General features: G+C 53.6%; 1 protein-coding gene across 1 annotated transcript; it reads right to left on the reverse strand.

The window, feature by feature from the left end:
* Positions 1 to 1,477: 1,477 nt before the first annotated feature.
* GPR157 (G protein-coupled receptor 157) lies at positions 1,478 to 17,016 on the reverse strand. Its single transcript, XM_090268539.1, has 4 exons — positions 16,472 to 17,016; positions 5,663 to 5,876; positions 2,655 to 2,849; positions 1,478 to 2,169 (listed from the first exon to the last, which is right to left on the reverse strand). Exons 1-4 carry the CDS (start codon positions 16,852 to 16,854, stop codon positions 1,975 to 1,977), a joined length of 987 nt encoding a protein of 328 aa, XP_090124665.1. The 5' UTR covers positions 16,855 to 17,016; the 3' UTR covers positions 1,478 to 1,974.
* Positions 17,017 to 24,527: the final 7,511 nt, after the last annotated feature.

Consider the following 24,527-nt stretch of genomic DNA (forward strand, 5'->3'; position numbering starts at 1 on the left):
GGCCTCCTCCATCCACAGTGATGCCCTCACCAGCTGCAGAAACGGGACGGGCAGCCGGGGAAGCTGAGACGGAAACACCCAGGCGTTAACTGTCGGGAGGCTTTTACAAAAGCAGAGCACAGCGGTGACATCAAACAAGTGGAAGGAGAACTTGGAGCCCCGGGCACCCTCTGCCGGCCTTTTCTGACTGCGGCCTGCCTGGGGAAGCTCGGGTCCGGCCTGCCCTGGGAGGCCACGCCCCCGGGCGTCCGAGCTAAGGATCTGGGCCCCCCTGAGCAGGACTCCCCGGCAGCATTGCTCCGCAGCCCGTGCTCAACCTCAGCTGTCAATTTTTTTTTTTTTTGCAGCAAGCAGCTTCCTAAATTCTGCTGCCTTCTAGAAGCTAACGTGAGGGTCTTGACCAGCTACGTGCCTGTGACCTGCTCTAACACCTTTGGGGGGGCCCCGAACCCCCTTACATGGGCCGTTTCTGTAAGGAGAGTGCCCGACTGGTTAGCTTTCTGCAGTGCAGCCCCGAGTTTCTTGGAGCCCGACAGGGATTTTCATAAACTTTAGAAGGAAACCAAAAAATGAGCATTTTGGACCGAGTTTTGCAGATGACTATTCCTTTCAGATTTTCTTCCTGTGGCAGATTTGCTTTTGGGAGTAAAACAGGAATCCACAGTACAGCGTGCCTTTGGTTTTAATGCAGAGCCATTTTATAGGTTCCGCAAACCGTTTCTCAGGAAACCAGGGAGGGACACCTATCGGGTAAAGTGTATGTTTCCACCCGAGGCTCTGGCGGTGACATTCACACCCCCCGTTCCTAGCCAATGGCTTCTGTGACTTCACATAGGAAGTTTTCTGAAATGGAGTATAGGGTTGGCGGAAGAGCCACAGAAGACAGAGATACAGATGCTTACTTTACACCCTTTTCCTATTAAATGTAAATAATCACGCCGTGACCCATGTGTCACTTCCCCCACCCAACCCCCAAACTGTCCCCGCGGGGAGGCATCAGTGTTTGGACCACTCGTGAACTCCATGCTCACCTCCCCTGTAAGAACTAAACTGGGACGCGGCTAGGTCAGACCCCTCCCCACACACCCCGTTCCAGTGCCCACAAGCACAGACCCGAGAGACAGTGGGGCATCCCCAGGGAGTCCCTGCAGTGGCCTTTCTTGTTCCTGTCCCCGCCCCTGCCCTGGAGGAGGGAACCTGGACTTGAAGGGACTGGTGGAGGCAGGGGTCTGGATCCCGGCCTGGGCTTTAGACTCAGATGCAGTGGCCACCCCCAACAGAGAGTCGGGCAGGTGCCAAGGAGCCCCGCTGCCCGGGCAGCTGCGTTGGGCTGGGCGTATGATGTCCACCAGGGTAAACCTCAAGGGAACCTGGTTCAAGGTAACTGGCTCTTGCTGACTAGCAAAGCCCTCCAAGAAAGGCCATGCTCTCCGGGGAATGTCAACACGATGATAAACCGGAAATCGGCTCCATGATATCTAGGTAGGGGATGCATCTCTGGTACCCACTGACGCTTTATTTAAGCTGGGGACCTGGTGTACATCTCTCGTCATGCTTTCCCACAGGCGTGGGTGCTCAGATTGTAAACAGTGATGTGTGGCCCAGAAGCCAATGGCCATTGGACCACAAGGCAACCTGGCAATGGTCATGCACCACTGGTCTCCCTGAGTCTCACTGCCAACCCTCATGCGGACACCCCCAATGCAGTGTGCACACGTGCCACCTGAGGGTCTAGGAGGTAGAAGAGGCTGAGTTTTCGGCTGCCCCCCCCAAACTGGGTCAGAGCTTCCACAGCAGCAGGAAGGCTTCCGTCGCTTCTGGGGCTCTCGGCTCAGATCGTGCATAGCAGGAAGGCATCCGGTGCGGCGGACGTCCCTGCCTGCCTCCTGCGGCAGGCCTCTGAGCCACTTGTGCTCCCCGGGAGGGAGCCCCGAGCACAGGACCTGGCAGGGACGAGCTCAGGCACGTGGACGTTCAGCGGGGGTCCTCCTGGGTCTCTGAGTCTTCGGACTGGGAGGGGGCAGGAGCCTTGGGTGGGCTGGCTGGGCTCTCCACAGGAGCCTGGGAAGGGCAGCAGCAGCACAGAGAGAAGAGCCGAGTCCGCACGGCGCGGGTGCAGAGGACGAACATGATGCAGTTGGCCCCTCCCTGAAACGTGTTCCCGATTCCCTGGCAGGAAGGAGAGAAGTATGAGCTCCAGGGCTGCAGGGGGTCTCAGGCACACATGCAAGGAGGCTGGCCAGTGCTGCGGACCCCAGACCCTCGTCCTCCACCCCTGGGGCTGGTCTGTGGGGGCCCTGCCACGGGGGCCTGCGGCAGAGCTCTGGGCAGGTCTGAATGTGCAGACGTGGCCCACACTGTCTCCGGGTCTTCTGGGTTGGGAAGGACCTGGGACCAGTCCACTCTTCCGGGGCTGCTCCCAGGCCGATGCACAGCAGCACCTCGACACACCCCGGGGCTGCTCTAGAGCCACTGACCTTCCATCTTCTCTCGCCAAGGCTCCCCGTCGCGGGCAGGAAGGAAGGCACAGCGGAGCCGAGCCCCTGCCACCCCGCGCTGGCTGATGCGTGGGGACATGCCTGCTCTGCTCGGGGAAGTGACCTGACCCTGCTGCCGGGTCAGGGGGGCTGGGGAGGGCAGACCTACACACGTACATGCAGCACGACCAGCACCGGGGTCTGCACGGCCGGGGAGCCACAGAGGGTCAGGACGAATCGCACGGTGCTCCAGACCCGGAGGCAAATGAAGATGATCGGGATGAGGACCAGCTTCTTATCGGCCATGGAGCTGTGGGGCTGAAGCCGGTGCGCCTCCGACAGGATGGGCCGGTACTCGGAGAGCGCCTCGTGCTGCGTGGGGACACCAAGTGCACACGTGAGCGGGGCCGGCTGCCCGCCTGCTGCCCACGGGCGTCCATCTTCCCCGGGACTCAGACGCGCGCTGGAGGAAGCAGTGAGGCGTGCGCTGCCTTCCCGCAGCACGCTGGCGTCCGGGCTCCCACCCCTAACCCGGGTCCTTCTCCTGAACTCCCGTCTCCTCGATCCCCGGCCTGTGCTGCATCTCCACGTGGAGGCCCACACCCCTCTGAAAACAGAACGCCTGCCCTCAACCTGAAGCCTCCCCATCTCAGCTCATGGACCCGTCTCCCTTCCAGGTGCCCAGGCCAAGTGCTGGGGCTTGTCTTTGATTCCTCTCTTCTCGTTACAGCCCACATCCATCTGAGGACAAGTCCCGGGGACTTTACCTTCCAAAGAGACCCAGGACCTGAAAGTTCTGTCCCCAGCCCCGGCGCGGTCCAAGCCCCATCGCAGCCTCTCCAGACAGCTGCTGCCGCCCCTTCGGGTCTCTCTCTGTCACCCTCACCACCAGCACCCCCCACCGCGCCCCCCGCTACGGCCTTACTCTCAGCACAGAAGCAGCATGGTGGCTTGAAAACCTGAGGCCGGCAGAGGCCGGCTTCCGCTCCAAGCTCTCGGCGCCTCTCCATTTCCCAAGTTCCTTACACTGTCTCCAACCCCAGGCTGGCTCCGGCCTCACTCCAACTGCTTCCCCCTTATTTACGCTGCTGCAGCCACACGGGTCTCCGTGTTAGTGCCCAAACACGCCACCCCACGGCCTGTGCACCAGCTGTCCCCTCTATTGGGACGCTCGTCCCCATCCCCTCACCATTTCCCAGGCCTTGCTCCCAAGCTTACTCACCTTCTGAATTAGGCCCCTCCGACCACCTTCCCGAACTGCAAAGGCTTTTCCCCTGCAGTCCCAGCCCACAGCCGGCTCTTTCTTTCTGTTTTTCACAGCTCATTGCCTCCTCCTTCCTAGACGTCCTTCTCCCTTGAGCAGGCTGACTGCCTATGATGCCCCCACCTCCGCCCCCCAGGAGCAGCTCACGGGAGGGGCTCCCCCAAAGCTAGGGCACAAAGAAGACGTGCGCAGGCATCAGCTTGGGCTCCCCCGCCCCTGGGAACGCCCTTCAGTGAGAAGAGGGGGAGGCCCCACTTGCAGATCATCGCTGCATTTGTAAAAATAGACCAAACTACTTGCAACAAAGATGCGCTTTAGAGCCCAGCCCTGTGTCGGGGACGCTAAGAGTCTAGGTGAGAGGAGCGGCTGCACCCCGTGGCCTCTCTGGGTACACGGGCTGCTGGAAGGCTCCTGCTCAGAGCACCTGTCCCCCGCCCCCCGGGGCCTTCAACAGCAGCCCCTTCCAGAGCTGAGCCATCAGCACAGAACCCGTCCGCCCCTCCAGCTCCTGTAATTTTCGCTCCCCTGCCTGACTAGAGGCAGGGAACAACTGCCAACACCTCCCCGCCTGCTCTTCTTCCTTTTCTTGGAAACACTTGCAGAGTCAGGGACCCATCCTCACATGCAGGGATCGGGCCTGGTGGCCCCAAGCTTCTGCCCATAACAGGAAGGGCAGCTCCAGAGGGGCTGCTGGGCAGAGCCTGATGGAGTTCAGGGAGCCCAGAAGCTTCCAGGGCAGTGGAAAGAGGAGGAGGTGAGGAGGGCATCCCCGGCCCAGGCAAGAGGACAAAGAAGGATTCGGACCCGTAGGGAAGCCCTGCAGGCATCTCTCCAGCTGAGCCCGAGGGGCCGCAGGGAGGGATGAGGATCAGCTCAGCTCTGAGTAAAACAAGGACCAGAAGTCTCGATGCAGGAGGGAGAGTACTGGGTGGGGATCAGGTGTCGCAGGAAGCTGCCGGGAGCGCCCTGCAAACTCAGTGCCGGCTGCTGCGCCAACGGCCTGCCCGGAACGACGGGGACGCATCCTCTACTGCTCCAGCCTTGAAAACTCGGGGCGCAGCACCAGTGACCCTGCGAGTCCGCACTCAGAGCTTCACGGGAACCTCTCTTCTGCTCTAGCCACTCGTCACCTTTTCTCTTCTACTGTAATTACACTTCTGCCTCTTTCTAGGACAGGACCCCCATCTGAGTTCTCAGGATAAACTCCCACTGCCACACAGCGCTTTTGTGGGTAGTAGGTGCTCAATAAAAATGTACTCAGTGAGTGGTAGAGCAGATGGACCGGTGGGTTCACATGAGGGTTTTTTGGCAGCAGTGTGCTGTGGCCAGGACGAAGCCCACGCTTGACACCTGCAGAACGGGTAGTTAAGAACAAGGAACAACTGGCCAGACTGAGAGAAAAACCATCCTTTCCGAGAATCTCTGGCCAGCTGGTCTGGCATGCTGATGGACGAATTCCTGCATGCCTGGGAAGTCCACCACTCGTGATTTAATCTTAATCAGCAAGGACGATGAGCCGAGTTATCATACCACTGATGGGAGATTCCTGGCCTCCCCTCCCAGTTCAAGGCCGAGCCGCTGCCGTGGTCTGTCCAGGAGGGGGCAGTAGAGGGCTGTGGCCGCGCACGCAGGGAGCCCTCTCTCCTCCCGAGCTGAGGTTTGGGGAACCCTTAGCCTCTATAAGACCCCCTTTCCTCATCCACAAAGGGGGTCACGGGGCCCGCTCCTCACAGGGCTGGGTAGTCAGCAAAAAGGACAGCCCCCAATGGGTATAGTTCACGCACAGCGAGCCCCCCGTGACTACTTCTGTCCCTGAAGGTGGCCGAGCCCAACGCCAGGACTCGGGCCTGCCCAGAGCGGGCACAGTGGCCACACGGAGCCCGGAGCGAGGCCTCCGGGGAGGGCAGGCGCGGGCACCTACCGCCCTGGTGATGTGCTTCCTGATGAGCAGGTACAGCACAGGCAGCGTGATGTACGCCAGCATCTCCCACAGCTTCCCGGTCAGCAGCATCCACAGGACACGGTCCTCCGCCTCCAGGTCGATCCAGCACCAGCCCACGGACACATCCGAGGCGTCGTAGCCGATCTTCTTCAGAGCGACGGCCGTCATGGTGATGGTCAGTGGAATCCCCCAGCTGAGGACGGGAGCACACAGACACAGAGGTCAGGCCCCCGCTTCCCGCCCAGCCGGCCAGGGTGAAGTGGCCGGGATGCTCTTCAGACAAAGGGACCACGCCCTCCAAGTCTCCTGGAGAAAAGAGGGGCGGGAGGCCTCACAACCCCCGCCCGCTCTGCCCCAGCTCCGCCAAGCCCACCGCAATGCCAAACAGCCAGCCCTGGGCAGCCTGGGTCTAGGGGTGCACAGACTGATGGCCTGGGGTTGCCTGCACAGGGAGGCCCATGGTCCGGGTACCTGCAGCAGGATCTGGAAGGGGATGGGGGCTTGGGGCAGACCCCCTCCCCCACAGGGCCTGAGGCCTCCTTGCTCTGTGGGAAGGGGCAGTGCCCCAGCGAGGGTCCAAGGGGCCTTTAAGGCAGAAAGCCCAGGGCAGCGCCAGGCTCACCTTTCCGCAGCTTAATTACTACCCCTCAGCAACACAGCAGGTCTGAGGCCCGAGCCCCGAGCCCCAAGGAGTCCCCATTCCAGGGCCCCCAGTGTCCACTCCTCCAACGGGGGGGGGGGGGGTGCAGGATGGGGCCACAGAAGTTCAAGGGTTGTGAGAAAGGTATCACATTACACCCAGGAGTTTGTCCATTTTAAACGCTGGTTCTATGCAAAGTTATTTACCTGGTAAGTTAATATACGGGGTAGGGCTAAAGTAGGTTTACAGTTGTGATTATGTGAAAGTTTATTCTTCTGTTACTATTTGTTAATTGTTATATTCTTTCCCATACGAAGAACTGTAAACCTACTTTTGCCCCACCCTGTATATTAGTGTCAAACTGTTTTATTGTAGTAAAGGGTTACCTTTTTAGGACAACACGTCCCAGCTATGAGCCCATAAGGGTGAGGGCCATGTTGGTTCAGCATTGTCACTGGGAAGGGGCAAAAGAAGAGCCTGCTGAATGAATGAACGAACGAATGAATGAACTTCAAGCCAAGTGACGGGGAGGTTTCCCCAATTCACTCCTTAAACATTCACTGCACGCATATTACTGAAAAGGAAGGAAGAGGCTTTTAAAGTGGCTAAAACAGCAATCCTGAAGTTACGTGTGTGGTTTCTCATCACTTTATAGAAAGGGAAAAGCACCGTGTGTAGGGACGGTCACTGCGAAGGAGGCTGGAGAGCAGGGTCCCCACTCAGGCTGGAAGGAGGAGCAGGGGGGACAGGATGAGGGCACCCTGCCCGGCGATCCTTCCCCTTGCTCAGTGTCCTGACAGCCCTGGCAGGAGACCAGGGAACCAAACCGCGACTGGCAAATCCTGACACTCTAGGCGAGTCCTTTGGCAGCTGCAAGTGCCGCGTTTCCTCTGGATGGCTGCGCTGTGCCCGGAGCTGAGGGTGCACTGGGACTTGCCAGAGAGAAGACCAGAGAGGCCGAGAGAGGCCTTGGAGGGGGTTCAGAACGTGGGCTGATCCATCAGAGCTGTTGTTTCAACTTGAGCACAGATGGCAGGTACCGCTGGGTCCAGAAGCTGCTCAGAGAGGTATTTAAGTAGGAGGTGGTGACAAGCGGTAAGGCCAGGGAGCCGGTGGGAATGGAGTGGGAGGAAGCAGGAGGGACCGTCCACTAATCCAGCAAAGCAGGCTCAACCGGACTTGTAACTTATGGATACGGGTAATGCTTAAAACTGGCCCTCCAGAAAAATGCACTTGTACACATATATGTATGCATGTAAACATGCATGTATACATTTGTTACAGAACTCACTGGTATAAAAGATGTGAAGCACCATTTGTAAGGAATAATACACAAAACTCCTTACTGTGAACTCCATATGGCCAAGTGAATTTCACGGAATGCTTTCTGTAGGTTTTCCTGATCTCTGGTACGTGCGGCCGCTCTATGGCTGCCGTCGGCAAAGGAAGTAGTTCCAGGAGCGAAGCTGGTTCATATTTTCATTTTTCTTGTTTTATTTAGTCTTTATTTTTTTTCCTTAACAAGCGAGAGGAAAGTGAAATACAAAAGACAGAGGGACAAGATGATGCCAGAACTTCACAGATTTGACAGTGACATGAGCAACTTCTTTGTGGGATCAGATAATAACTGTCCAACCCTGGAAGAGCATGTCTGTCCTGCTCCGTGATCCCGCGTCTTCTCATCACCTTGTCTTGAAATACCCAGCTTCCTGCCTGCCCCAGCGTGGCTGCCAGCTCTGCTTGAGTTCAGAGACAAGTAACCCGCTTGAGTTTAAGCTTTGCCTGTAACGTATTCTCCATCACTTTCTTAAGTCCAGATCGGGGTCCAGCGAACTATGGCCCTCAGGCCAAGTCCGGCCCAGGGTCTGTTTTTTAAATAAAGTTTTATTGCAACACAGTGGCTGTGGCTGCCTGCAGGCTGCTGCGGCCGAGCTGAGATCACGTGGCCCGGGCAACTGCAAATACTTATTACCTGGTCCTTTACAGGAAAAGTCTGTTGACCTCGGCCCTACACATTCAACAAACCAATAAATCAAGCCCTGATCTGTGCTGTTTGCCTATTTCCATGGTGTAAATACTCCCACCACGGCCAAGTTCAAGCCACCGGTTCAGACGCACAGCAGCACACCGCCAGACAGGATGTCTGTCACACGGACACAACAGCGCACATACCTCAAGTGCACGAAACAGAGGAAAAGGCAGTAAAATAACCAGGATGTAATCAAATTCTGAGTATTGTTATGACTTTTGTTTTTAATATATGAGGGAGGACGTCCTCCCCCCAAAAAACAGGATTATCTTCCAGAGGGCGGGCCCCTTGTAGAACTGGAGTCCCCCTGGATCGGTGCACCAGCCGGCGTTGTTGAGAGGCTGAGAGAGGCTGCAGCGAATTTTCTTTGAAGACTTATTCACTGTGTTTGCCCATTTCATGATGGGTGACTTCCGAGCGCACCTGCCCACCCCGCGCTGAGTGTTCCGCAGTTTTTCATCAAAAACAGCGTGACCCCTGTGCCCCACCCTCCCTAGTCACCTGATCTCGCCCCAGCTAACTTTTCTGACTTTTTTGTTTTACCTGGACAAAAAAAAGTTTTCAAAGGGAAACGTTTTGCCGATGTGGAAAAGGTGAAACAAAAAAATGGCAGAAGCACTAAACGGCATCACAGACGACAAGTTCAAAAGCTGTGTTGAGCCGTGGAAAATTGTCTCGATAGATGCATTGCATCACGTGGAGAGTACCTTGAAGGTGACTGAAGTTTAAACATGTAAGAAGAAATACACAGTTTTTTATAAATAAATTCCGTTTTGTGGGGGGCCCCCTCGTAATTCACTTAATTTTAAGTTTGTATAACCTAATTTTTAATAATGGCTGCATTTAACAATCAGCTCACAAAATGCCCTGAAATCGACCCATCGTCAGGTCTCAGCAGCCGGCTGCAGGACACCAAGTGTGGACAGAAAAGGCAAAGGACAGGGAGCTGAAGAGGCCCCCAGTTCGCCCCCTACAGAGCGAGGAGAAAGCGGTATTTTTGGCGACCTCGGATAATAAGCCCAGCTGTTCTCAGGCCAGGAGGCCACCCTGAGCTGTGGGTGGCGTGAATCTGGAAGGCACCCCACACAGACATGGGTGATGCAATCCCTGCTTTCCAGAAATGTCTATTTCCGATTTCTGACGTGTACCACCTAACAAGTCTTTATTCCTCCACAGAAGTCATCACTCAAAACACAAACAACAGCAGAACGAGTAAGATACAGGTCAGCAACAGCATGTGGGAAAGACCAAGGGCTTCCATTGGCTTTGACCTAGAAACCGGTGTGGTCGGAGAAGCTGCCCTGGTGCCTAGACTTGGGCGGAGCAGATGGCCAGGGAACTGTCCTGCCTCTGTGCGGACACCTGTGACCCACATCTCAACATGAGGCTGTGAAGCTGGCCCCAGAGCCCGACACATAAGGAGAAGTTGGGCCTTGAGCTGGTCTGAAATGTTTAAAGACTCTTGACAAGGTCCCACCGGGGAGAAAGGGCGGGATGACTAGAAGACAGGGCAGGGGGGGTCCTGCTCAATCCTGAGCCAACCGAAGCCACAGGGCCATGGGCAGGGGACACAATGACAGGCACTGGAGGGCAGGGAGGGGGCATGGCTAAAGCAGGTGAATGATAAGGCCCCTTCTCTCCAAACCCCTGACTCTGAGACTTCAGGGAGGTGGGGGGCGGGGGGGGTCCCCTTGATGGAAGGAGCCTGAAGACCACACCCTGAGCAGAATCCCCCACTCGGAGGGGCGTCAACAGCTTCTCCCAGAGGTGCCTGGGCCCCAGCTCTCACTTATGTCTGTCTGGAAACTGAGGTCCGTGTCCCCCACCCTGAGAGGCTGTCATTGGCTGAGAGCCGTGTCCCCTGACTCTGGACCTCATATGTCCGAGCACTAAGCCCCAGGACTTCCGGAGGTGACTGTGGTTGGAGGGGGGTCTTTAAAGAAGTGATTGTGGTAAAATGAGGTCACTAGGGTGGACCCTAATCCAATCTGACTGGTGTCCTCCCCAGAAGAGGTGGTGAGGACACAGACCCACGCAGAGGGACCAGCGTGTGATGACTCAGGTACAGATAGGCATCTCCAGGCCAAGGAGAGACCTCTGAGGGAAACCCGGCCCCCAGCCTGACCTCACTTCCAGTCGCCAGGACCACAAGAGAACCGAGTTGTGTTGTTTAAGCCCCCCGGTCTGTGGCACTTCGTTAGATATGACCCAGGACACTGCTACCGGGGTCTTCTACAAACTGTGGGGCAGAGAGACAAGCTCTGGGCAGAGGTCACACCCGGCTCCTGGGGACCCCACCCCCAGAGGACACGGGACATATGGGAAACACCCCAGCCCGCCACACCCGACCTGGCGGAGCTGGGGGGAGGGGGAAGCTGGCCAAAGGCTTTCAGATCTGTCACCAGGAGCTTAGCTCTTCTTAGAACTGGTGTCCTTTTTGTTTTCAGATCTCCTCCAGGAAAGTGGAACCAGACTAGCCAGGTGGGAAGTGAGCCATCTCCGGTTCCCTGGCATTTGTCAGCTGACCTCAAACAGGCGCCTGTCCCAGAACAGCGGGTACTCTGGGCTTCCCTCAGAGTTTCCGGCTCTGCCCAGCTGGGGACCTTTGGGAACCTCTCCCCCCAGAGTCAGCGTGAGGGACACCCGTGGTGACAGAAAGCCACTTCCACTTCCCACTTCCCATGCAGACGGGAATAGCTACCCCCGCCCGCCAGGCATGAAGGTCAGCCTGCGGGGGCTCCAGGTCTGCTCAGTGGTTTGCCCCCACTGCTGGGCACCCACACTCTTCCCTCTCCCCAAACCTCACCCTTCCTACAGATCTTGGTGGGGGAAGGGGAGTTGGCCGGGGAGGGAACAAAGGGGTCTCTGCCCCTTCTGTAGGTTAGACAGCAGCGCCCCTGTCTATGTGCCTCGAGGCCTACGGAAAGCCTTGAATGCCAACCTAACAAAAAACCGCTTTGAGAACAAAACTCTAAGGCAACAATGTGCCAATTTAGAAAGCTCTGGGAGCAGGAAGGAGGCCCCAGGGAAAGGCAGCGGGGGCAGCCAGGCCTGGTGAGAGGAATCACAAGGGCCACGCTGCGGCCAGGCTCTTTCCGGAACAATGGGCACCAATTGTTAAGTGAGGGGCAGAGGGGTAGGACGCGGGAGAAGTGCAGGCAGTCAGCCGCTGGCCAGGCCACCGCAAGGTCACTCTGCAGCTGTGGCTGCAGCAGGGGGAGGGGTGCCCAAAGGAAATTTTAAACACACCCCCGGCACCATCGCCTGCAGCCCCGGGGCTGGTGGGCACTGGGGACCCATCCTGCAGTGCTCAGGGGTGCTCCTGCCCACCTGGTCCCGGCCCAGGTAAGAAGGGCAGGTCTGACCTTGCCCTGGAGAAAGGTGGACGGGCAGCCTCTGCCCTCACCGCCCACGGTGGGCTTCCCGCGAACACACAGGCCGTGCAGAGGACCGTGTGCTACTCGCTGGTGCCCTCCGAGAGCGTTTCAGAGGTCATAAAAAAGCCAGCTCGGTTCTTGTTCTGTAGTGCCGTGGGGTGCTGCTCATGCAGCCCCTGTGTCCATCTGTCCCTCCCTGAGACACTGCCTGTCTGGGGCCCTGTGGCTGCGCCCCACGGCCGGGTGCTGGTTTCCAGTTAGAGCGCTTAGCGGGCCCTCCCGCCCAGGCTCCTGCTTCCCCTTTTCTCGGATTAGAACTTCCCACTCCCCACAGCACGGCTTTGTTTGTTTGTTTGTTGTTTGTTGTTTTTATGGTGAACTTGTGGTGCCACAGGCTCCTTCCTCCAGAACCCTCAAGCAAACTCAAGAGCGTAGGTGAACACCTGGGTCAGGGGTCAGGGGTCAGGGGTCATGCCCACACCCACCCCAACCTCACTGGGGCCAGAAGACATCCTAAGACCGCTGGCGGTGGCCCGCTTGCCAGGGACCCTTCTACTGTTGTCATGAGGCTCCCCGTCCCAACTCTCCCTCAGCCTCACAGGGCACGCGGGCTGATGCGAGGCACAGCGGTGGCCCGCGGGCTTGCAGCTGGGGGGACTGCCCACTGACCCAGCCTGACCCAGCTCCGGCTTCGCTCGGGAGGAGCCCACTGCCTTGCGGGGGAGGAGGGGCTGACAACGGCAGGGGCACGGGGGATTGGGGGGGCTTCACGCCAATGTGCCAACGTGCTGATCACTGATCGTACGGGAAGGGAACCAACCCACCCAGCAGCTCTAGGCCTGAGCTTCCCAGCACTTTCTCAGGTGAGCCCGTAGCAGGTGGCCGCAGGCGCATATCCACATGGACGTAAAATATGGGGCATCTTATCAGGCTCAACAGGGTAGAAAGGGACGTAACACAGGCCTTCCCCTGAACACTGAATATTCTCACACAGCCAGGAAATTCACTCGCAATGCTGCCAGTGGACGCGGAAAGTCTGAGGAGCAACAGGACATTGATCTCAACAAGACGCTGATTAATTACAAAAGGAAAAACAGTAACTGCAGTGGAGAACTAACTGGCTGATAACCCCTTGGCCAAGCGATCAAAGGAACATCGCCAGGAACGGAACAAATCAAAGGCACTGCGAGGAAGTGGAGAGAACAGGCTTCTGCGAGATTCCTGCCAACAGCGCAGAATCTGAACCCACCCAGGAGGCCACGCTGGGCAACCAAGCAGGGGACACACTACCGCATAATGGCTGGCACTCTTCCAAAAAGTCACCGCCAGGAGACACCAGGAAAGGCGAAGGAACTGTTCCAGGCTGAAGGAGGCTGAGTTAACAGTTGCCAAGATTTTCCTTTGCTATCGGGGACGTTACTGGAAGACTGGCAAGATCTCAGTACGATCCACAATCCACTAACAGCATTGCTCCCTGCTAACCTCCTGCTTCTGCAAGGCCTCTCTGGGCTTCCCTGAGAGACTGTCCTTGTCTTCGGGAAACACGCTCAGGACAACAGGTCTGTAATTGACTTGCTCTGGAATGGTTCATAAATCATTGTCAAATTATATCTCAATTTTAAAAATGATTGTTGATGTTAAGAGACAAGATGGAACCATAAAAGGAGGATGGACCTTGGAGTTCTACCCCCGAGCCTCCCATTTTATGGCCTTGGGCAGGTCTCATCAACTCAAGGGTGATCATCCTGTCCCTTCCTTTCCTGGTGACCAGTGAACTAAGGAATGGGACAGCATTGTGCAAGAGCTCAGGAACCAGATGCAGCTCGTGTGAGATACAATTTCCCTGAGAATAATAAAGTCTAAGCTGCCCTGCCCTGGCCGGGTAGCTCTTTTGGGTAGAGCATCCCTCATACACCAAAGTGGTGGATTCGATCCCCGGTCAGGGCACATACAAGAATCAACAAATGAATGCAAAAATAAGTGAAACAACAAATCGATGTTTCCCTCTTTTCCTCCCTCTCTAAAACCAATCAATCCATTAAAATAAAACAAAAATAATAAGCTGCCCTTCTTATCCAATGAGAAAAAAGAAGGCTGCAAAAGCACCCATGATGGACGGGGCCCTCGGAGCAGGTGCTTTCTGGGAGTCTGCCTGTGGGTTGGATTCTCTCCAGCCTCCTGCTGAGCATGGATGCATTCAGTTTTATAGATGCTATTTTCGGTTAACATTGTATCATACCATTACAAACAGGATGTATGGAGTTCACAGACAGTATCGGCTGCATCACATCTCTGGGGGGGTTGCGGTCTGTAACTTACTGTTCCCTATCTTGTGGACATCGAGGTTGCTTTCAGATTCTCCCCGTGGGAACAGTATCTCACAAACGCCTTGGCACATATGGCATTCTGAATTTTCTCCTTAGCCTATGTCTCTATAAATAGGATTACTGGATCAAGGAGTATGAACCAAATACTCTCCACATGGATTATTCTAATTTACACAGCCAAGAATAACGTAGGAAAATACCAGTTTCCTCAGCATTTAGCACGTTCGTGTTCTGCCTTACTATTTTTTTTCTTAATTTAATGAGAAAATGATACCTCCATGTTACAACTTGCATTGTTTTGAGTACTAATGGGGCCAAACATTTTCCCACATATATTTACCAACTTTTACTATTTTGTCTAAATATGGCCTTTGTGCACTCATCAGGATATTTTTCAGTTTAAAAAAGAAATCAATTCATAAAACTCTTTACTGAATAAAGATAGCAACCTTATTTTAAAATACTGTCTAAGACTAGAAGGTTTGAAGAAGCAGACTGATTTTCAGTGGTCTGAAATGGTAACAAGGGATGACTGTCTAGCCTACGTCTAAGGATGGGGTTTCTCACACCAACAGACACGTAAGCAACAATAAACTGATTCTCCAAAGAAAGACGGTGGAGAGTCCTTTCTAGTAAGGTTATTAGCTACATAGTCTGGGAAGACCTAGGTCAACAGATGAAGCTGTCAGGCAGGTTTTACCAATTCTCTTAGTCACATAAAATGTGAGCACTAACTTCTGAAAGGGAATAAACTGTCAAAGTCCTTTTGTAGCTCAGACACAGGTATTTTCTTTTCTTCTTTAAGAAGCAGATGGATCACATTCAAAAAATAAAATGAACAATTTGCCTCTTTTTTTATGGCCAGAAGGGGACACGCAGACTTTCTTAGGGGGCCTTCCCTAAACATCACAGAAACCCCTGCTAGAAGTGAACAGAAAGAACGTCCAACTCCGCTTTCTTCGGGAAGTTGTCTCTTCTAGAGGAGCTGCACCCAGTGTATCTTTATCGCTTACAAAATATACTGGATTCAATTTTTTTTAAAAGAGGGGGGAAAGAGAAGAGATTCTTGCAAAGAAGGTCTTGGGCACCTTCTCAAGTACACGTCAACTCTGGTGTCCACACTACCCACCCCAGCCAGCCTGCCGAGGACAAGGCCTCTGAAATGGACAGAGGTCAGGTGGGAGAAAGGGCAGCCCCACTGTTTGTGGGTGTCTGCAGCCACCAGGCACTGCCTGAATAACTTGCTTCAAATCTGACCTGAACAGCTGAGAAGCAGGTTATCAAGTTTCCCAGGGACCAGCTGGCCCCCATCCCACAGCTCTGAGAAGGGGTCAAGTGACTCTTGCCATCTTGTGACCTCACTGTTGTGACACTCAGGTGACCTGTCTCTACTGAAGTGCTGACTGTCCTCAGACTTTGGAAAGCACTCAAGCATTTAACAGAGAGGACCTATAATTAGGACAGTGTTTGGTGTGCTTATCTGGGGAGGGAGAAGAGAAAATGTGTGCCCTATAAGATTCCTGCCCCCATTCGACACAGGACAGCACCAGATGCTTGCATCTTGAAATGACACCGGGAACAGGGCAACCTCCTTCACCAGGTGAGGGGTACGTGATGGGATGCTTCAACGCAGGGCCCGGCAGGGCAGGGCAAGGCTTTTGCTTTCCCTGTTCTCAGATATTCCAGGCAGCTGGTTGGCCCTCTTCCAGATCAGCCCGTGTCCCTGGCCTCAACCTCAGAGTTGCTCAACTCCAGAAAGCTAAGATCATCTAGAACACACACAACAACAGACAGGGGCCTGAGGTCTAGAGATGAGCAAAGAGAAAATAGAGTCCGTCTTTTGAAAATGTCACAGCTGAGGCACTGCGCTCGGCAGAGGGCTGGAAGGAGGAGCAGCCTGGGAGTGGCTGAATGGCGCACGCCACAGGTGCCGGTGGTGGCATGGAACTGGGAGCTGCCAGGTTCTCCAACCTGCGGCGGCCACCTAACCCAGCTCCCTGGCCTGGGATCCAGGTGCTTCTCCCCACGTGCAGCACAGCTGGCCGGAACGCAATGATGTGGGAGCCGCAGCAGCCAGACTGTTCTCAGCTCCCCGGGTGCATCCAAGTTACCAGGGCTGAGGTCTAAGCACAAGCTCTGGCCGCTCTCGCTCCAGGTGTGAGCTGAGCCCCGCCCCTGCCCCCCCCCCCATGAGGCTCAGGCGGACGCAAGCAAAGAGGGGCGCCCTCTGCAGTGATGCTCAGGACGCGTCCCCCTCTCAGGCAAGCCTGACATCGTCCCGCTGACCCAGAGCGCCCTGGGGAGTGAGCAGAAGTGTAGCGAGGGCCACAGGGGAAGCAGGAAGGGCCCAGACGCCGGGGGAGGGGGGGGGGTCGGGCGGGGGTCTCCAGGAAAGTCAGCGCCGCAGCCACCCACCTGACCACGTGGGAGGCCAAGAAGAGGCGCCCAGCCCGGAATCCGCGCGTGGAGCGGACGATGCTGAGGTACAAGTAGAGGGCGATGGCCACGGTCCAGAAGAAGGAGCTAGTGTTGGCGAAGGTGGAGAGCGCGCCCTGCAGCACGCAGTCCCACGAGGGGCCCGAGAAGTCCTGCAGCACCCCGTAAAAGTAGGAGACGGCCGACAGCAGGTCGGCCAGCGACAGGAAGAGCAGCAGGCGTCGCGCTCGGCTGCGCAGATCGGGCCACAGGGCGTGCGTGGCCACCAGGAGGCCCGAGCCGAGCGCGGAGAGCACGCACGACAGCAGCACCACCGCGCGTTCCGACGGCACCAGCTCGGTGGGCGGCGCGGGCGGCGGCATGGTCGGGCGAGGAGAGACCGGGCCCGGGCCGAAGCGCGCGGGCGCCGCGAAGACCAAAGCAGGACCGCCAGGGCGGCCGCCGCCACCGACGACGACGACGACGACTCGGCACCAACGCGCCCCCGGCTGGCGTCCCGGACCCTCTCCGCCCTGCGAGCCTCGGCACCGCGCCCCGCCCGGGGTCCTGGGCCCGGCTCCATGCCCCGCCCCCGCCCTTACACCACGCCCCTGCGCCCTCCGCGCCTCATCTCCTTGGCCCCTACGTCCGGTCCGCGGCTCCCGGCCCCGCCCCTGGACCATGCCCCGCCCCTAGCCCCGCCCTATACCCCGCCCCCGAGCTCCGCGGAGGACCTCGCACCACGCCCCTGCGCTTTCATGTTTCACCGAGTTGGCCCCTACGTCCCGTCCGCGGTCGGGCTTCAGGTCTTGAGCCCCGCCCGCCCGAGGGGCTATCCCTCCGTTTGCCCCGTGGCTGGGACGTCTGCCAGGGGGCGCTAAGGACTTGCATTTTTAGGGCTACTATTACCTCGCTTCCTTCCAGCAAGCCGCGCGGGCGCGCACGTGCGTGTGAGTGTGTTGGGTGGGGATGGAGGCATCCCTAACGCTGGCAACAAAAACAACTGGAGGTTTGTGATCCTCCTTCCTCATTCAGCGGTGTGAGCGTTCCCAGGGCGGCGGTGCTACTTCTGGAAGGAGGTGTTGATAATTTTTCTAACAATGAGCACACTGTTTTAAAAAACTTATTTTTATTAGGTGTAATTTTTTTTAAAGAAACAGTTCCGATTTATTGTTTTTTTCATAATTTCTTATTTTTGAGATAGCATTTACATACCATAAAATTGGCACTTTTAAGTGTACATGCCAGTAGTTTTACATAGTCACAGATTAGTGTGATAATCATCATTGTCTAATTCCATAACATATTCATTACCCCCCAAAGAAGCCCAGTGAGTGGTCACTGCCCATTCCTCCCTCCCCCAGCTCTCGGCAACAGCTGACCTGCCTTCTGTGTCTGCGGCTCCGCCTATCCCGGACAGGTCACATAGATGGAATCGGACAGTAGGTGCCCTTCTGTGACCTGCCTCTTTCACTTAGCATGTTTTTAGGGTTCATCTGCTTTGTAGCACCTATCAGTGGCCAAACAATATTCCCTCCTATGGATAGACCATATTTGTTTATCTATTCATCTGTTGATGGACACTTGGGTTGTTCCCAGTTTTGGGCTATTGTGAGTAATCCTGCTATGAACATTCATGTACAAGTTTTTGTGCAGACATACGTTTTCATTTCTCTCGGGGTGAAATCGCTGAGTCACATGGTTACTCAGTGTTTAGCTTGGTGTGGCTGTAGCATTTTCTGTTACTACAGCAGTGTGTGAGGGTTCCAGCTTCTTCACATTCTCCTAACGCTTCATCCTAGTGGGTGTGAAGTGAGGTCTCAGGGTGGTTTTGATTTGCGTCTCTCTGATAAAGACATGGAACATCTTTTCCCGTGCTTACTGGCCATTTGCATATCCTCTAGGAAGAAAAGTCCATTCAATTCCCTTGCCTATTTTTTGAGTTTGTCTTGTTATTGAGTTGTAAGAGTTCTTTTTATATTCCGGATACTCTAGAAATTTATCAGATTAATTCACATAATCTCTCTCCCATTCTGTGGGTTATCTTTTCCCTTTCTTGATAGTGTGCTTTGAAGCACAGAACGTTTCATTTTGTGGAGGCCACGTCACCTACTTTTTTATTTAGTGGCTATGCTTTTGGCGTATATCTAAGAATCTAATCCAAAATCAGGAAGATTCGCTTCTATGGTTTCTTTCTTGCCGGTGCCACACTGTTTTGGTTACTGTAACATGGCAGTAAGTTTTGAAATCTGGGACAAACACTGCTTTTCTTTTTCAGTATTGTTTTGGCTGTTTGGACTCCCTTGCCATTCCTATCAATTTGAGGATCAGCTTTTCCATTTCTGCAAATAAAGCCCTCTGGGATTCTGATGGGGATTGTGTTGAATCTGTAGATAAATTGGGGGAATAATGCTATCTGAATGATGTTAAATCTTCTTATCCATGTACACCAGCTGTTTTCCTACTTAGTTAAGTCATCTTTAATTTCTTTCAGTGATGTTCTGTAGGTTTGGTGTACATTAGATTTTTGCATTTGAGTCCTAAAAGGCAGATTATCATAGGCATAGATTATCTTTTTGGATCTAACTTAAAAATCACTACATTATGAGCCCCTGGCTGCTGTGGCTCAGTGGATTGAGCCTCGGCCTGCGAGCCAAGTGTCGCTGGTTCGATTCCCAGTCAGGGCACATAACTAGGTTGCCCGTCAGGTCCCCAGTTGGGAGCACGAGTGAGAGGCAGCCACACAGTGATATTTCTCTCCCTCTCTTCCTCCTTTCCCTTTTCTCTAAAAATAAAATAAATAAACAAATAAATTATTTTTTAAAAATCACTACATTATGAAGTATGCATACTGCAAAGTGTCTAAAATACAACTGTGCAATTTAATAAATAATTATAAAGCAATTACCCATACAGAGCAAAAAATATTAACATTACCAGCACACCAGAAACCTCTCCCCAAACCTTTCTTCCTCCTCTGTCATTCTCTTGTTTTTAAAAAACCATTCATATATGCATCCCTATACAAAACTGTGTCGTTTGTGAGAGTCATCCATGATCTTGCATGAAGTTGCAGTTCATTCATTTTGATTGCTGTATAGTTTTCCATTATATGAATAATAAATCCATCCTACTGTTTTGGGACACTTGGGTTGTTTCCAGGTTTCAGCTATTACAGGCCATGCTGGAATGAGTATATATTCTTTCTTAATCAAGAACATAGTTACTAAAAACAATTCTCAGCAATTTGAGCAGCATATCGTGAACTTGGCCCTACCGACAGCTGAAGAACAGCTGCCCTCTTTCCCAGTCACTTTCAGAAGCTGCTGACCTCCTCCTGAGTGGACCCCCGGCCATAAGCAGAGGCCGGCTGTCGATGAAGCCTCTCAGCTTTTTACTGCTGTGACCCGTTTCAAGCTTGGATTGTGCAACTAGCCCTGGGCTTTGGAACGCGATTGGGCCAGAGCCTGGAATGGACTTTCTCCCCAGATCATAGTCACTGAATCCCTAGGGTGTTTGGGGGAGGTAGGGGGATGGGAGATCTACGTGTATATCCAGCCTGACTCTATCTTTCCTGCTCTATTGAGATGAAAGCACTTTGTCCCCCTCCCCAGGTTAGTGGCTGCCTGTTCTATGGGCAAGTTTGATCAGGAGATTGCTTGGTTTTCTTTGCCCTGGAAAACAACGTTCAAAGAACATCCCACGGCTGGGGGAAAATAGGAAGGAGATGCAATGATGAAGTAGCTTCATGTCGCTTAGATCTGAACTTGAAGTGGACTTCCCACAGTCCGAGCTCACTGATGCTGCCCAGGGGGGCCCTGGGGTTCAGCAGAACGTAAGCGACCCAGTGTGGCCTCTACCAAAGGGAGCCAGCGAGTTTGACTCCCAGCTTGTCATCAGAGTGCCTGGGCTCTGCTTCTCCGATCCCAAGGGCTGGAGGCCTGACCAACAACAGCAGACCCAGAGAAACCCAGGCTCCAAGCTGCCCCCAACGGTGCCACCCCATGTGGAACCCCTGAGAAATGCAGTGTCCTGTTAGCTACATTTCTCTATTTCTGACCTCTTGGTCCCCTCTCTCCCTCCTTCTCTTTGGGTGAATTGGTAAGAAACCCAGATGGAGTCTTCATTTGACCCTGAGTTGTTTCTCTAGCATCCACGCCAGGCCAGCTGCTAATTGTCTCTGGCTCCGTGTCCACGTCCAAGGTCCTGACACATTGTGACAGCCTCCCTTGTATCCAAGTTATCTGGCTGCAGATCTAAGGCCCGGACCCAGAGAGGCCCCATAACCGTGGCCGCTGGCCCCAGCAGCAGATTGGCTTTGGTTTGCTCTTTCCTCCCTCCCCCTCCCCCCAGAAGCTGGCACCAGATTCCTCTTTGACAATTGCAAAAGAGTCTCTAAATCGAAGGCACTCTATGATTTTCTGAGCTCAACTCCAACCTGAGTAACAAGCCACGTATGCGATTCATAAACCCAGAAGGGAAGAGGGGCTTCCCTCATGTGGTCAGTAGACATGTGGACTGGCCACCTTTCTCATGTCCTTAGTTAAAGGTCAGCATTGCTCGTCCTGCCCCTTCCTATCCAGGTACCACAATGAGCAATGGCCGTGGAAGAGGAGACCAGCCCACGAGAGCCCCTCTCCATACTTCCCCACCCCCAGCAACCCCAGAGGAGGCGGTGCAACCCCTGGGCGTGCTCAGGTGACCATTGCGACACACAGATGAAAGCCCAGGCCAAGCCTGACCAGCCACATTTCTGAAGTCGGGGGCCTCCTCTTCAAAGGGCACCATCTGGTGGATGTATTTTCCTGTAAGAGAAGCCTTCGGGTCTCAGTGGGATGTGTTTAAACTCACCCGAGTCCCCTCCCCACCCAAAGCCCTGAAGGCTTTGCCCCCAGCTTGCCGCACACCAGGCTCTCCTGCCTGCAGAAACCCTGAAGACACAGGTTCTGACAGGTTCTGTCCTCGCACCAGCTCCTGGGGCAGCTGTTGCACCATCGTTCCCAGCCACCCGGGTCAACTGAAGAGAAGCTAAGTCACTAAAGGGAAAGGCTATTTTCCTCTGTACCTCTACTTGGGGACCCAGCTTGCAGGTAGGACCGGCTTAGAGCACCCTACTGCCACCAGGAAAGATGTCTCGTAATATAGTGGGAGAGCCAGGTTCTAGTCCAGCATCTCTGTCCCAGCCATGACTGGTGGGCAGGACTCTAAAGATCCCCCAATGCAAGATTCCTGTCCCCTGGTTATTTTTTTAAGTATGTTTTATTGGTTATGCTGTTACAGTAGTCCCAATTTCTTTTCCCTTTGCTCCCCTCTGCCCAGTACCCCCCATCCCTCTAGCAATCCCAGCCCCCTTAGTTCATGTCCATGGGTCGTACATATAAGTTCTTTGGCTTCACCCTTTCCTATGTTATTCTTTACCTCCCTCTGTCTATTTTGTACCAACAAATTATGCTTCTTAGTCCCTGCACCATTTCCCCATTTCTCCCCCTTCCCCCTCCCAGCTGATAACCCTCCAAGTGATCCCCCATGCCTATGATTCTGTTCCTATTCTGGTCGTTTGCTTAGTTTGTTTTTGTTTTTATTTTTTATATTTTGTTGTTGATAGTTGTGAGTTTGTTGTCATTTTAATGTTCATAGTTTTGGTCTTCTTTTTCTTAAATAAGCCCCTTTAACATTTCATATAATAATGGCTTGGTGATGATGAACTCCTTTAGCTTTACCTTGTCTGGGAAGCACTTCATCTGCCCTTCCATTCTAAAAGATAGCTTTGCTGAATAGAGTAATCTTGGTTGTAGGTCCTGGCTTTTCATCAGTTTGAATACTTCCTGCCAGTCCCTTCTTGTCTGCAAACTTTCTTTTGAGAAATCAGCTGATAGTCTTATAGGCACCCCTTTGCAGGTAACTCTCTGCTTTTCTCTTGCTGCTTTTAAGGTTCTCTCTTTATCTTGAAACTTTGGTATTTTAATGATGATGTGGTCTTCTTTGGGTCTAACTTGTTTGGGACTCTCTGTGCTTTCTGGACTTGTATGTCTATTTCCTTTGCCAAATTAGGGAAGTTTTCCTTCATTACTTTTTCACATAAGTTTTCAATTTCTTGCTCTTCCTCTTCTCCTTCTGGCACCCCTATGACTCTGATGTTGGCACGTTTAAAGTTGTCCCAGAGGTTCCTAAGCTTCTCATTTTTTTCAATTCTTGTTTCCTCCTTCTGTACTGGTTGACTCTTTTTCCCTTCCTTTTGTTCCAAATCATTGATTTGAACCCCGGTTTCCTTCCCTTCACCAATGGTTTTGTGTGGGTTTTCCTTCATTTCACTTAGCATAGCCTTCACTTCTTCCCTTATGTATCTGTTGTACTTAATCTTGTCTGTCAAGCCTGTGAGCATCTTTATTACCAGTGTTTTGAACCCTACATCTGTTAGGTTGGCTATCTCCTCATTGCTTGGTTCTCCCACTGGAACCTTGATCCATTCCCCCTTTTGGGCCATACTTCTCTGTCTCCTCATCTTTACAGGTTCCTGTGTTTGCCTCTGTGTCTTAGGTAGAGCTGTTGCACCTGTTACATTGTAAGGGGTGGAGCCTTAAGCATTTGTCTGTGTGGGGCTACCTGTTTCACCACTGTTGTGGTGCTGTGTGTGGGGGGGGGGTCTGAGAGGGAACAGTGCCGCATTCCCAGCACTCGCCCCTTCTCCAGGCACTTCTCCCACTTCCGTATGGGACTGATGCCCCTCTGGCTGCTGCCCTGGCTGTGGTTCCCAGAGTGGGTGGGTCTGCAGACATTCTAGGACCGTGGGGGCCTCTAAACAAGCGGACTCTGCTGAGAGACCAGCAGTTTCTGCCTCCGCCCCAACCCCCACTGGTCTGCACAGTCAGGAGCAATGAGGCTTGATTTTCCCCAACGCTGGAACTGTAAGCGTTGCTGTCTGGTCTAAGGCTGGGAGTGTTTCCTAGGTGTCCCTCCCTACTTTTTAAATGTATGACTGCTCTTTCTGCCACTGGCCACAGCCACTGCCTTGCTGCCACCACACCGGGTCCTCTCCACCCCGGCTCCACCCCTCCTACCTGTCTGGATGAGTATTTCTTCTTTATATCTTTGATTGTTGGACTTCCATGCAGCTCAATTTTTCTGGGACTTTTGGGTGTCTCCAGTTTTGAGATAGTTGTATTCCTTCTTAGTTGTGGAGGGAGGAGCAATGTGTCTGTCTACGCCTCCACCTTGGCTGGATCCCCTGGTTATTTAGTCAACCACTAATCCGGGTACTGCTGTGAGGGGGGGGGTTTGGAGATGTAATTAAAGGCCTGCTGTGGACTGAACGTTTGTGTTGTTCCCGCCCCTGACTCTGCATGGTGAAGCCCTGGCCTTCAGCGTAATGGTGTTAGGAGGTGGGGCCTTTGCAAAGTACTTGGGGCTGAAAGAGGCCATGAGGATGGAGCCCTTATGATGGGGTTGGTGCCTTTGGGAGAAGAGGAACAAATACCAGCGCTCCCTCCCTCTCTGCCATGTGAGGACACGGCAAGAGGGTGGCTGTCTACATGCCAGGAAGTGGGATCTGGGAGCCCTGATCTCGGGCTTGTGATGCTGGTGTAAACAAACCTACTGTGCTAATCTTATAAGAGTATAGCGCATAGACTTATGTCCAGTATATAACACTAGTGATAATAAATGAAGGCGTTACTGGTTTATAGCTTTACTAGACCATACTGTTGATTGTTATGTTAGAGAAGGCATACTCTTTACTTACACAGAAACTTTTCTGCACAGCAGTGTGCTGTGTTACATGGCAGCAGCCTCATACATTCCATGTTTACCATGTCTCTTCATTGCATAATTTTCTTTTGTGCTTGATTTAATCTTGTGTTATTTTAGAAGTTGAGTGTATTTAAGCATACAATGTTGAGAAGGTCCACAGAGGTGTACAGGGACATCCTAGGCCTCGGTCCTGCCAGCTCCATTTGTGCTCTGTGCCCTGTACAGGTGTTCCATTTTTTAATCTTTTATATCGTGTTTTTACAGCATGTGCAAAGGCCCTGAGGGGAAGGATGGCCAATGTGTTCAGGGA

The sequence above is a fragment of the Furipterus horrens genome, unplaced genomic scaffold (assembly GCF_987537825.1).
Source record: "Furipterus horrens unplaced genomic scaffold, mFurHor1.1.pri manual_scaffold_3, whole genome shotgun sequence".
In the NCBI taxonomy this organism is placed as follows: Eukaryota; Metazoa; Chordata; class Mammalia; order Chiroptera; family Furipteridae; genus Furipterus; species Furipterus horrens.

Excerpts from the sequence above, each read along its gene's own strand:
- GPR157 (XM_090268539.1), bottom strand. The coding sequence starts at position 16,854 with ATGCCGCCGCCCGCGCCGCCCACCGAGCTGGTGCCGTCGGAACGCGCG. Across the intron at positions 5,877-16,471 it reads TTGGCCTCCCACGTGGTCAG|CTGGGGGATTCCACTGACCA; the intron begins GTGGGTGGCTGC and ends TCCCGTCCTCAG. Across the intron at positions 2,170-2,654 it reads CGGTGCTGGTCGTGCTGCAT|GGAATCGGGAACACGTTTCA; the intron begins GTACGTGTGTAG and ends CCTTCCTGCCAG.